Here is a 15,015-nt window from a genome sequence, read left to right as displayed (position 1 = left end):
CACAAAATAATTCAGAAATTAAAAGCAAAAATTAAAATTAAAGATTATTCATTTAAAAAATTTATTTAAGCAAAAATTAAAAATATAACAGAAGCAATTGAAAAACAGAAAAGCAAAGCAAAAGAAGTTGTAATTCTGGTAGGTACCAATGACCAAACTATCAATAAATTCAGTATGAAAGTGGATATTAAAAGGTTGTTTGAAGAGACGAGAGTGAAGCGTGAGAATGAAAAAATTGTTAGTATATTACCTAGATATGATGATAATGAATTACAAAGAAGCATTATAATGGCAAAGGATCATGCGAATGAAATTGGGTCTTGGAGAAGAGCAAGTGGTCATATTATGTGTATACGCCCTGTAAGTTGGCTGTACAGCAGAGGAGAAAAATGAGTTCTGGAACATGTTAGATGAAGAAATGAGGGAACTGGAAGAAAACAACATGGTGATTGTCAGAGGAGACTTGAATAGACACATAGAGAGAGAGAGAGAATAGAGACTGTGAAAGGGTGCATGCTGGCCACGGAGTGGGAATGATGAACCAGGAAGGGGAGAGGATTGTGGACTTTGTAGTAGCATTTGATCTGGCAATTGTGAACTCATTTTTCTACAAGAGGGAAGAACATTTGATAACATTTAGAAGTGGTAACAACAGTTCGCAAATTGACTACATTTTGACTAGAAGAAAACATTTAAGGTTGTGACAAATTATAAGGTAATTCCAACAGATCAAGTGGCACAGCCACACCGACTGCTGTGTGAAGATTTTAAAATAAGATCGAAGATAAGAACCTCTGGAAGCCATGGGATGAAGACTATTAAGTGGTTTTGCTTAAAAGATGAGAGTGTGAGGAACCGTTTTAGGAAGAGGGTATTAGAGAGGATTTCGGATGGACCGGAAAGTGTACAAGATTGTGGAAACATAATTCAAAAGTAATCCTGAGCTGTGCAATCGAGGTGCTTGGTGAGACATCTAGAAAGATTAGAGAGCAGAAGGAGGGTTGGTGGTGGAATAATAATGTACAAGAAGCAGTGACTGCTAAGAGGAAGGTAAAGCAGAAGTGGGATGGAAGAGGACAGAGAGAGAAAGCAAGAAGCCATGAGAGTTGTGGTGCAGGCGAAGGCCGTGCCATATCAAGATCTGTATGATCAATTAGAAACAAAGGAAGGACAGAGAGAAATTTACCAACTAGCAAAATGTAGAAATAAAGCAGCAAAGGACATCTGACATGTGAGGCAGATCAAAGATGCTGAAGGAAGAGTATTATGGAAGTATGTGGACATAAGAAACAGATGGAGGGACTTTTGAATGAGGAAAATGCAAGGACTCAGAGAAGACGGGCAGCCTTCTGAGGGGGATGGTGCAGAACATCAGTAGAGTGGAAGTGAAGGAGGCCATGAAGAGGATGAAGAATGGAAAATCGGTGGGCCCAAACAGGATTCCAGTGGAGGCATGGAAGGCACTGGGGGAAGAGGGAATTGACCTGTTGTGGGACCTGTTCATGAAAGTTTGCCGGCAAGAAAATATACCCGAGGAATGGAGGGAAAATACTCTTGTCCCCATCTACAAGGGTAAAGGGGATGCACAAGACTGTAAGAATTACAGAGGGATAAAGTTGATGTCCCACACAATGAAAATCCTAGAAAGTGTTCTTGATGGAAGATTGAGGAAGGAGGTGGAGATTGCAAAGGAACAATTTGGCTTCATGCCTGGTAGATCAACGACAGATGCTATCTTTCGGTTACGATGTGGCAAATGGTGGAAAAGTTTTGAGAGAAACAACAGGAGCTACATCTGGTGTTTATTGATCTGGAAAAAGCATACGATAGAGTGCCAAGACAAGAAGTGTCGAGGGAGAAGAGGGTACCGGAGAAATATGTCAGGTTGGTGCAGGAGATGTACAGAAATGTGAAAACAAGAGTTCGGACTTGTCTGGGACAGACAGAAAGTTTTCAAGTAACAGTTGGCTTGCATCAAGGGTCAGCATTAAGTCCGTTTCTGTTTAATATTGTGATGGAGGTGGTGACGGAGAAGGTGAGAGAAGACGCGCCTTGGACAATGTTGTATGCATATGACATCTTGCTGCATGCAGATTCAAGAGAAGAAGTGGCAGCTAAACTGGAAAGATGGAGGAAAGTATTGGAAGAGAGAGATATGAGGCTGAGCAGAAGTAAGACAGAGTATATGTGTTGCAAAGTGGATGGCAGCCAAGAGACAGATCTGGAGCTGGAAGGAAATGCCATCAGGAAAGCGAGGGACTTTAGATACTTAGGTTCAACAGTGGAAGAAGATGAAGGGGCTGAGAAGGAAGTGAGATGCAGGATACAAGCAGGTTGGTGGAACTGGAGAGAGATGGCTGGAGTGCTATGTGATAAGAGGGTGCTGATCAATCTGAAAGGCAAAATCTATAGGATAGTAGTGAGGACAGCTATGACGTATGCTATGGAAACTGTGGCCCTGAGGAAAAATAACATCAGCAGAATGGAGGTAGCAGAGATGAGAATGCTTAGGTTAATGTGCGGTGTGACCAGAAAGGATCATCTGAGAAATGACTATGTGAGGGGGAACAGTGAAAGTTCGAACTTTGGAGCGAAGATACAGGAGGCAAGGTTGAGATGGTTTGGTCATATGATGAGGAGGGAGGACGAATATGTGGGAAGAAAGGTCATGCAGATGGATGTGCAAGGAAGGAGGAAGCATGGGCGGTCAAAGAAGAGATGGAGGGGAGCTGATAGAAGAGGACTTGAGGATGAAGAACTTGGATGTGGTGACAGCTCAAGACAGGAGGATGTGGAGGAGACTCATCATTAACAGCAACTCACACTTAAGTGGGACAAGCTGCAGGGGAAGAAGAAGATGATTATAATGGCAAAGCACAAATGAATGCAAGTTTTTGGATGTGTGAAGTGAGCTTAAGAGAAGATTAGATTTATATAAGAGGGATGGCCTACGATTGAATGCATTTGACATCAGGAGTCTTTAAAAATTATTACTTGGTGATCCTGTGAACAAAGGCTCTCCATCCTACTTGTCTTCTTGTCCTTTTACTTCACAATTAATCTGTGAATGCATAGTTGGCATAAGTTTATAATAGAGTGAGAGATAAGTCGTGCCTCCTCTTGTCATAGATTGGATTTACTTATATGAATTTTGGAATCAGCAATGAGGCATGCATGTCTTCGAGAACATCTTTGTGAAGTAACTGTTGGCAGGGACAAACAGTTCACGAAGGAATTAACTTATCAGATTAATTACATAAGATACTCTTTCCTGGTTGCTATTTTTACTGAAAGTCCTTTAACATATGGAATAGAAATTCTGGTAATTTCTTCTTGAGGTAGGTTATAACATTGACCATAATTATTGATTATTTTTTTGATAGTTTTTCCATTATAATAACAATTAGAGATAAAGGTAGTTCTGATAATAAAACAGTTCTTTGTTTAAAATAGAATCTGTAAAACATATTTTATGTTTTACAGATTCTATTCTCAACTAAAGATTTGATTACATCGTACTTCTACTTCCAGGGTAAATTTTATTAATTTTTTCAAGAAATTCAGGAAGATCAGACAAGGAAGAGTTCTATACAGCAAATACATCATCAACATATCTGTACCAAATTGGTTGTTTAGGTGAAAAAGCATCTGCAATATGTTCAAAATGTTCCATATAGTAATTAGCTAGAGTTGGGGAAAGGAGAGATCCCATAGCTGTTCCCTCTATCTGTTTGTACAGTTTGTTCTGGCAACTAAAGTATCCCGAATTAATGACAAGTTAAATAATTTTACAATATCAGGAGGAAAGTCATGAAGTAATTCACTTGTATCTGCCAAAGGAATATTTGTAAAGAGTGTAAAAATCTTACTAGATTTGTAGGTTGTAAGGATAATCCTGAAATTTTATTCTTAAAATGTATTGAATTTTTTATGAAGGAAGCAGAACTTCCAGTAAATGCACATATCAAAAAAAGAATCAATAATTATGGCCATTGTCTTAACCTGTCTCAAGAAGAAATTATCAGAATTTATATTCTATGTGTTAAAGAACTTTGAGAAAAAATAGCAAGACGACTTCAACAGATTAACTTATGTCTCTTTCTGTCCAATTCGCAAACTTAATATCTTCTTTGACTCACCTAAAAACAAATATCTCTTCTTTCTTATCCTGGAGTTCACAGAATTCCCAGCTTTTGCAGCTTATGTTATTATGAACAAACTGGTCATTCTGCACAAATTTGTCTTGAAGAACATTTGGCAATACATTTTGCTTAAAGAACCCAACAAATCTATTTAGCAAGACACACATTATCTACAGAACAGGAATCATTGGAACAAAACCAAAGGATATGCAAAAGTTATTTTCTTTTGGAAGGACTGTATGAGGAAAGCTGTTAAGCACACATTCACAACTCAAACCTTAACAGAAACGATTGCCTAAAACTTTCTCAGTTTTAGGAAATTACACTAATACTCACCATTCATGTGTTCGTTAATTTGCAATTAATTTTTTTATATATTTAAAAATAATTTTATTGTAATTTATTTTGGATATCTATTAATGCAAATAAAGCTATTCTTCTGCAGCTGATAGTGCACATAATATCACATGATTTCAATTGAATTGTTCTCCTTTTTGTGTTTTCCTATAATTATTATGAAACTTAGCCGAAAAGTTTACAAATCAAGACATTTAAATTAAATGTAAGTGATTGCAGTAATAATATTTTATGATGAATTCTTCCTCTTATGTATTGATTAAAAAAACAACAACAACCTATATTTCAGTGTTCTCCACATCATTGCTATATCAGAATGCTTCCAAAATTTTGGGTCCCAGTCCACCATCACCCCCAAGAATCTTTCATCTTGTCAATCTCCTCAAAGATATTCTCCACCAATCTCGTACTCTGTATCCTAAATTTTAAAACCTAACACTTTGCTACATTGAACTGACATCCGTGTATGCTTGAGGAAAGGTTTTTATTATTATTATTATCATTCTCCTATTGATAGAACTAGTCATAACCTCTCTGAAATCTTGCCTCATGTTGTAGCTAGTGCATTACTTGTCTTTTTAAATGCACTTCCTATCAATGTACTTGCCCCCCCTTCTCTCTCTCTCTCTCACACACACACACACACACACACTCAGGAAACATCATGCTTGTTCCATTCATTGATTACCACAAGAAAATTCTAGTTCTAGCCTGCTAGGTGTATAATTTTTGACAGAACTGATAGTAAAATTTAATTATTGCATAAAAGATTTAGAATTTTTTGAACCTTTGTTTTACTTTCATTCTTTTCATACTCTTTTTTTTGTTGTTGTTGTTGTTGAAAGTTGTTCTTTATTGAGCCTAAAAGATGTTTGTTTTATAATCGATTCAATTTTATGTATAATTCATTTCCTAAATTTTATTGTTATTATTTGTTAATAGTTGACTACAAATTTTGTTTTTATTATACTTATGAATTATTTTTGTGTTTTTCTTTTGTAGGTTATATGGAGTATTATTAACAACAGTTTTTGTTCATTCAAAGTAAAGTAAGTGTTTATCCTTTCTTTTTTGTTGTTTGATAAATAATGATTCTAAAATTAAGTGCATCTTATTATATTTAGATTACCTGACATATTGCTCACTCTTTATGAACTGATTTATGTTATACAAAGAATATCCAGAACTTGAAAAATTCACTTACACTTGTGTGCTAATTTGTAATGAATGAGAATTTTAGTTGATGAGTTAAAAAAAAAAAAAATTGAAAAGGAGTTTCAGTTTAATCATCAGTTTTATTTATATAATGCTGATTTCTGTTTCTTTTTCTTCTCTTCGAGGATTAGGCATTTTCCTGTTCTGGCTTCACTGATCTTCCCTCTCACTCTCTTTCCCTTTGTTCTTTATCTATCCACCTCATTTGGTAGCCGATAGCTTTCCATTCTAGATAGATATGTGTTCTTTCCATTTCTCTCTATATTCCTTGATCTGTTTATTTATGTTATTAATATCTTGTTCTTTTTTGATGTGTCTTCATTTCTTATATGGTCCAATTTTGTGTATCCTTCAATTGTTCTTAAAAATCTCATCTACGCAACTTGTATTTTACTTTCATCTTTCTTTTTAACTCTCCATCCATGTTTCCTAACCATATAATAGGAATGGCCATTACTTCATAAAATTATAGCCGAGTTTCTTGTCTTGTTTTTTATTGTGTCCTTTTAACTGTTCCACAGATTTTCTGAAATTTCTTTTTTTGATCTTTATCTTTTAGATATGTTATTATGCAGACTAAATAATTTTTGATCTAACATGAACTTGACTTTTAAATGTCATGACTTTTGTTTTCTTTTGTGAAATTTTTAAATTGTATTGTTGGCTTATTTTGTTTAATTCATAAAAAGTCATCTTCATTGTCTTCTAATATAATCATCTGCTTTTATTGAATAGACTTGTAAATAAGCTACATCCCTATCTGACACTCTGATTTATTTCAGTCTTTTCTGTAAATTTATTACCTAACTTTGTATAGCTTGTATCAAATGTAATGGATATCCGTGTTTTTTTATTGTATTCTGTAGTTTTTCTTTGTGTATTTTATTAAATGCTTTCTCACAATCTATAAAGGCCATATGAATCTCTAAATTAAATTCTCATCGTTTTTCAATAATTTGTTTTAGCACATAAATATTGTCTATACATGATCTACCATGTATAGACAATCTTTTATTCAAGATTGTAAATTTTACTGTAAATTTTGTAATAAACTTATTCCTCTGTAATTTCTACAATCATCTGTCTCCTTTCTTAAATATAGATATAACCTTAGTTTTTAACCAATCTGATGGAACCTCACATTTTCTCCAACAGTTGTTTATTAATTAAACAACTTTTTAATTAATGTCAGTTAATGTGTGATGTCAATATCCTGCCATATTTCCAGCGCTCTGTATTTATGCTATCTAATCCGGTTCATTTTCTATTTTTTTTATACTTTTATTGCTTCTTTTAGTACTTCCAATTTTATTGGTTCTATATCAGTGTTGATTTCTTCATTATTGTTTTCTGCTATTAAATTTGAGTCATACCTTAAATTTTTATAATGTTCTATCTGGTGTTTCTCTTGTATTATGTTGATTTGTGCTGTATCTCTTTCTTCGTTGTTTAATTTCCTTAATATTTTTTAGGCTATGTCTCGTTCTCCATGTATGTCTTCTTCAATTTTATTAATATATTTATCCCAAGGATCTTGGTGAGCTTTCTGTACTATGGTTTTAGCTATATTTCTTTTTTTTTTTTTTTGTTTATTTTTCTGTTTCCTTTTTATGTTTTTGAAGGAGTGATTTGTGTCATTTGCTTTTCTTTTATTGCATTTTCTATATCTGTGTTCCAGATTTTAATGTTTTTCTTTCCAAGTACTTTAGAGGGTGCTTTATGGATTATCTTTATTAAAGTTTTCCATTCTTCTTATTATTATTCTATATCATCACTGATTTGGGCTTCTTTTAGGTAATGTATTAATCGTGTTTGATATAGCATTCTAATGCTTTCTTCTTATAATTGATATACATTGTATAATTGTTCTATTTCTTGTTTTTTCTTATTTACTTCCTTTCTCTATTTTGCTAGTATTTCTATTTTAGAGACTACTAAATAATGATCTGAAAAAATTTCACTTGCTCTGTAAACATGCACATCTCTCACATGTGGAGCTAGTTTCTGATTTAGTAATGATAACAACAATTATAGATATTGTTCCTCTGCCATTCCAAGTATATTTATTTATATTCTTTTTTTTTTTTTAAAAAGTATTAGGTATTTTAAAATTCTTAAAGTACAGAAGTGTAATAGTTCTTGACCATTGTTATTCATGCAAATTGCTCCATATTTTCCTAAGACATTTGGGATTGGATGATTTCCAACTCTAGCATTAAGATCTCCTGCTATTAATATATAGTAATTTTTATTACATTTGTTTAACTGTTTTTGTAGTTCTTCATAAAATTGTTCAAAATCCTCTTTTCTACCTTTATCATTCTTACTAAATAGCTTAAGGAAATTACAACGTACAATAGAATATACATTAAAATAAATTTTAATACACTTCCAATATTTCGGCAACGTCATGTTGCCATTATCACAGGAACTTAAATACAAGACACGTGCAAGCAAGCACAACACACAGTAAATGAGGAATGAAGCAGAAAGCTATTCTTTCTCCTAAAAGTCCTAATGGTGCCCCCTAGCGGGCAATATTGGTATTCTTGGCCGATTGGGCTGAAGGTCTTCTGATGTAGGTTTCCCAGATTTAGGGCAGTCTCATGCAACCAAATTTGTTTAGATATTAAATGGATAAGAATCCTATGTTTTTATATAGCCAGTAAGTGAAACTCAAGATCGATAACTACGATCTATGAGTTTCAATGCCGAAAAACTATCGGCGAAGGCAATTCGAAGTCATTTGGACTTCGAATTGCCTAAACAAACCTCCAAACCTAAACAAATTTTAATTACAAATTTGTTTAGGTTTGGATTGTTTCTTAGGGCTGAAGCTGATTCCACATCAAGAACCTAAAGCCATTCAATTCAAGATATATATGAAGCATGACATGGCCATGCATTGAGCCAACTATGGCCTCTTGTATTTTCTGCCATAAAGGCAGTGATGGAGTCCAAAACCTTGCTAATGCCAGGTCACGGCCAGTCGAAGTTGCACTTTTCTGTTTCTTTTATTGTTTGCTAAGCACATGATCAAGATCCTTTTTCTAATCTAACTTACATGCTACTGACTTAGCACTAACTGAATCTATCGTATTCCTAATAGCCATAACCCCACATACTCCTAAGGATTGATCTTATTTTCATCTTTATATATAGATTTCAGAGTGACTCATGAGTGGCAGGTTCATTCCATCAATCTAACGAGATCACCATTGCTAGAGAGTCAGAAAATAAGGTTCCCAATAGCTGCTGTGCTGGGGCAGGGTGTTACAGTTGAATGGAGACCACCTCCTTGAAAATCTAACGATAGTTGCTAGACAGCCAAATTCCCTATGATAGCTTGGCATATAGGTGTGCAGGTGGAGTGGCAAGTTCCCACATTTCTAAGAGTAGCACTCGTTATTCTCTCTATGGAATCTTCAAAAAGGTGTGCCAGACCTTGCCTTCCACTAGGATTTCCAAACACGGGCTTAAAGAACTAACTGAACCAGAACTCTAAACACCATGTCTGGGTTGTGTCCACCTCAAGGAGAGTCATGTTTACTCCTGCCATATACTCCCAACCTTGATTGATATTCTTTCACTTAAACATTCAGATCACTTTCCAGAAAGCATATGGATGGCAACACTCCATCAAATTGTTTCATTTTAATTAGATAGTCAGAATCCCCTGGTTCATGCCAGTTCTGAGTTGGCTGTTAGTTGCCGGCCGAAATGGTCGTGCCAAACAGGCAATTCGGCACTCCTTCTCCCTAATCCTTGTAATTAGCTTGTTTCTTACCCAGTGATAGAATAAGCTGAATTTGACTGTTATTTGTGGATATCAAAAATTGGAAAGTCGAGAAAGAAGTATTTATTTTCCTAAAATATTTCATTATATCGATTTCCTGTTTTTCTGTGTTGCTATCATATATGACATCACTGACCTTGTCCATCCAGCAGTGTTTTGGAAGCAATTAGACCTCAATGATGTATTATATGTGTAGAGGTTAAAATTTCTACACATCTCTACAGATTTTTTTATGATACTGTTTACTTATGATGGCAGTGAAAAAAAAAAAAATTATTTTCTTGATAGTGATTCAAGATATAATTTTAGAGGCAAAATAATATTATTAATAAAAAAAATGCATAAATAGTCTGGTAATACTTGCATGAATTTTTTCTTCACACACACACACACACATTTAGTACATAAGTAGTTAACATATTTGTTTCAAAACTGGTTTTATGCAGGTTAAAAATAGATATAGCACTAAGCAGAAATAAACACGACTATGTTATAATAGGCAATCATGGTAAAGTAAACCCAAAAACAATATGATGAGTGAGATATTTATCCTAAAAGTAATATGATTCTTATTCAGGGGAGCAGGGAGAGCAAATGTGGTACTTGATGAGATGGGAGAAGAAGTGAACTATTAGTAATGGAATATTTTAATTTGTTAAGTATCAACTAAGGGAATAAAATATCTATTAATACATTATATGGTATATAGAACTAGACAAATAATGACTTGAATTATTACATCTAAGGAATTAGGACTGTATTATATTACTTTCAGCCCTGGCAGTGATTATTTGACCTTGGAAGGGAATTAACATTAAACGAAGATGTGATAATTCGAACATGTCTGAGTTGGAGTTTCATTTATGTGTAAAGAAAGCTGATGAAATTGTGATAAGAGAATTTAAAGAATTTACCAAAGACATCATTTAATGAAATTGACTCGTCTCCTCTACATCTACCCTCTTATGTATTGATCTGTCACAGCAAAGCATCTTTTCCAGATCTACAAAACTTATTCTTGTGATATTCTTTCTCCTAAAAGTCCTAATGGTGCCCCCTAGCGGGCAATATTGGTATTCTTGGCCGATTGGGCTACATCTACCCTCTTATGTATTGATCTGTCACAGCAAAGCATCTTTTCCAGATCTACAAAACTTATTCTTGTGATATTCTTTCTCCTAAAAGTCCTAATGGTGCCCCCTAGCGGGCAATATTGGTATTCTTGGCCGATTGGGCTGAAGGTCTTCTGATGTAGGTTTCCCAGATTTAGGGCAGTCTCATGCAACCAAATTTGTTTAGATATTAAATGGATAAGAATCCTATGTTTTTATATAGCCAGTAAGTGAAACTCAAGATCGATAACTACGATCTATGAGTTTCAATGCCGAAAAACTATCGGCGAAGGCAATTCGAAGTCATTTGGACTTCGAATTGCCTAAACAAACCTCCAAACCTAAACAAATTTTAATTACAAATTTGCTTTTTATTATATTCTTATAATTTCTCAACCATTTGTTTTAGTGTAAAAATTTGGTTGTGACCATCCTTATTTGTCCTAAATCTAGCTTTGTTCATCCCCAAGTTTCTCTTTCACAATTTTTCTTTTAGTCTTTTCTCAAGTATGCTTCTATAAATCCTGGAGCATTTAGAAGGAAAATTCTTCTGTGACTCTTGTATAGTTTTATTGTGATATGAGAGATCTACTCCAATCATTCAGAATTTGACCAAGCCTTCTGAATTTTGCATTGTAACCACTGTAAAACTTACACATCCATATTTGACCAAATATCATAATGTCTGTAGATGATGATGATGACTAGTGACGTACATATACTGTCCAAGATATGTGTGTGTCATGTGTTTGATGAAAAGCAGAAATATGAAGCACTATTCAAATGTTCCTTACTATTGATACCATTAATTTACTTGTAATAAAACCAAGTCATCATAGTATCAGAGCTTTATTTAACTTTCCTGAAAAAGGGTGTGATAGTTCACATGAAAATAGAGATTTTAAATAATAAGTTGAGATTTGTTTAACCACATGGTAAATATACTAGACATTAATTTCATTCTATGGGATTATGCTTTTCTCCCACAATTATTGATATGTACTATTTCTCCAGACATCTAGAATATATATTTAGTTTTTATGTCACTTTTATCATCAGTGATTATTTTTACAGTACTATTTAAGTTTATTGAGTAGCCTTCATAACATATTCGGTCTAAGATATTTATCATAGTTCATCTAGTTCAAATTTAATTTGAATGATTATAGTTGTTAATTCAGAAATCTCTCTCTCTCTGTGTAAAGTTCTTTAAAAAAAGATTGCACATGGTATTTGTCACACATGCAAATATCAAGCCGTGGAAACCATAAGTTGTAACATAAAAGAAAATAGTTTTTTACATCAGTTTTTAAAATATGTATTAAAACTCTTAAGAGTTAATTATATTTTTCAGTACTAAGACTCAACAGTTTTGCCGCAATGAATACAGTGTAACTGGCTTGTGTAATAAGTCATCCTGTCCACTTGCCAATAGCTATTATGCAACTGTCCGAGAAGAGCAAGGTATTTCTTTTTATTTTTCTCTTTGCTACTCTTTCTCTCCATACTTGAAAATAATTTGATTACTTTCCTAAATAATGACCAAAGCTTTATTATTATTAAAACAAAAAATCAGAATTATCTGCATTAATTTTAAAAGAAAAATAACTGCTAATTTAATTAGTATTTCATGCTTATTGTTATTTTCCCATATATTGGGATTCTTAAACATGTGGACAGACTTATGTGTTCGTCGAACATGTTGTTTATTTTTTAACGGTATATATTAGAACACAGAAACTAAGTAAATAATTAATTTATTAACTTATTGCTGATATTTCGCTGGTGTTATAACCAGCATCTTCAGAGCACAAAAACAGTTTCTCACAATACGTGAGACTATAACAACATGGTGTAATCCAGAGCTTCCCAAACTGTGAGCCGCGGCCCCCTTGGGGGCCTTAGGTTTTGTTGATGGGGGGCCGTGAAATAATGAAAACAAATTTAAAATGTTTTAAGACTAAGTAGATTTTTTTATTTTAAAACAAACGTATTTAACTTTTATTGTTTATTATTTATTTTTTGCTATTTTTTATATTTTAATGGAAAAATTCACACATTGGTGTTGGTTTACAAACTTTGCTTCCAGCGTATTTCGGCACTTAACGAATATTAGTAAATATTGCTTCTTCATATGTTTAATTTCAAAGCAGTGGTTAATTGTATTTACTTTGAATGCTCTCCAGGGAAGCTCCAAATCTTCCTGTCCCTTTCATCACGTGTTTGTAATCAGGGACTTTTGATATTGACTTTATATACATATCAAAACTCATTTTATATTATCACTGTCATCCGAGCTAGTTTTCTGTTGCCAATAAAAGTTTCGCATATACTTCACACATGAAAAAAAGCTTAAACAAGTTCATGTGGGGAGATAGTAACTCGCTTGCAGTGGTAAACAACATGCCCTCCCGCAGAGGCAATAAAAACAAGTACTTTTATTATGCCAGTGAATAAGGTATGAGAAGTCTGTGTAATATATTTCTCAACAAATAGTGCAATTAGAGACAACTGGGATAAAAACACACTAATTAATGAATCACATGTCCCCTCATACAGAAACTATTCTGTATATATAGACTGAAACAAAACCATATGTTGCATGGGCAAACTAAAAACTATTGTTATTAATTAGATGTGTGCGAGTTCAATTTCCCAAGGCAGCAATAAAATTCAACCGAACGTGTTAAAATTCGTAAAAGTGCTAAAACTAAGTAATATATATATATATATATAATGAATGTTATGGCAGTTTCACATATGGAATTCGGTTGAAGAGAGTTAACATTTCAACTCAATTGTCAGCTATGCTTTTATCTTTCGGTTGCGCGATCTTTTGTTAATACCGCACCAATCATATGCACGTTTTAATAACCTGCCTTTGCTGTCTGTTTCGAGTTAGGCTTAATTACCGTAAAGGGAGAAAAGTCACAAAAGAGAAAAATGTTCCTGGTTCAGGGATTCCCTTATTCAGGTAATATTCACTAATTTCATGTTATCAGTCTGTGTTGTGCCAGTATCGGTAAGTGGTGATATTATTTGATCTATTTTACGTTAAAAAATTTAACCCTGAGATGGAGAAGTGGCTGATAAAAAAAAAATATAAAAAAATTCCTGCAAACAATCAGAAGAAGCAGAAATAGACTAAAAAGGAAAAAAAAAAGGACAGTATTTCATATTTTATCAGAACAGCCCGCATCGTCTTCAGAACCAAACGGTAAGAGGCAAAAAATGTAATACATGCATTTGATTTTTGCGATATTCGCTGTGTATGTTTTGTATTGAATATAAATACAATAAATATTATAATAATATATCTCTCTATTATGATTTTTTTTCGAGGGGGCCGTGAAATATTTCAATTTTTGCATAGGGGGGGCCCTGACATCTAGAAGTTTGGGAAGCACTGGTGTAATCAACAGACTAGTTAAACAAAATTGTAGCAGCAACACAAAGACTAGACTCCTGATTTTTGGTGCCCTCTATCTGAAAAAAAAAAACTAGTTTTTTCTTAAGATGACTGTCTCCCAGATCTTAGGCAAGTTAATACAGCCTTTTTTTTTTTTTTTTTTTTTCAGATAGAGGGTGCCAAAAATCAAAAAAAGGACTCTAGTCTTTGTGTTGCTGCTACAATTTTGTTTAACTAGTCCGTTGATTACACCATGTTGTTATAGTCTCGCATATTGTGACAAACTGTATTTTTGTGCTCTGAAGATGCTGGTTATAACACCAGCGAAATATCAGCAATAAGTTAATAAATTAATTATTTACTTAGTTTCTGTGTTCTAATATATACCGTTACAAAATAAATAACAAATATTGGGATTCTTTACATTAACAGTAACTTCATTTCAATCTTATACAATAAACGTCTGGAAGAGTAACTTGGATACTGCTGCTTTTCAAATTTATAATAATTTCAAGAATTCTTATAAGAGGGAGTGTAATTGCTGAAATATGCTTATAAAATGTATATAATCAAAAAAGGTTATATATTTAAAAATGTTCAAGTAAAACATTTGCATCAAGTACATTCTTGTTTAAAAAGCATGTTCATCTAAAAAAAAAAGTCGTGTCACATAAAGTACTGCATTATGTATTACTGATCCATTTCTTACCAAAGCATGTCTGAAATAATTGTTTGAAAACATATTGTTTAATATTTTTTTTATGATTTTGCATCTGTTGTAACATGATGATCAAATCAAGTTGATGCAGTACTCTCTTGAGAATTGAGGATTAGCAGTAACTTTTATGTATTAAGAATTTTTTTTGATTATATGTTACAGTTGTGAAGTTATCAAAAACATTTAATATGTGCAATTAATTGTTAATAGGCTTTTGTTGTGTAAAACTTTTAGGTATCAGTACCCCTGATGATGTAAGTCTTATG

General features: G+C 33.4%; 1 protein-coding gene across 1 annotated transcript in view; it reads left to right on the top strand.

The window, feature by feature from the left end:
• The window catches only part of LOC150107289 (protein MAK16 homolog), a 113,123-nt gene that overhangs the window by 6,134 nt on the left and 91,974 nt on the right, over positions 1 to 15,015 (top strand). The window contains exons 2-3 of the mRNA XM_090391136.1: positions 5,502 to 5,548; positions 11,977 to 12,086. Coding sequence (XP_090247262.1) covers positions 5,502 to 5,548; positions 11,977 to 12,086 — 157 coding nt within the window. The remainder of the gene's footprint in view (positions 1 to 5,501; positions 5,549 to 11,976; positions 12,087 to 15,015) is intronic.

This window comes from Typopeltis vanoorti, chromosome 4 (assembly GCF_054136105.1).
Source record: "Typopeltis vanoorti isolate ZY-2024b chromosome 4, IOZ_Tvanoo_1.0, whole genome shotgun sequence".
In the NCBI taxonomy this organism is placed as follows: Eukaryota; Metazoa; Arthropoda; class Arachnida; order Uropygi; family Thelyphonidae; genus Typopeltis; species Typopeltis vanoorti.
The sequence above is the reverse complement of the archived record's forward strand: the minus strand, read 5'-3'. Positions and strand labels throughout refer to the sequence as shown.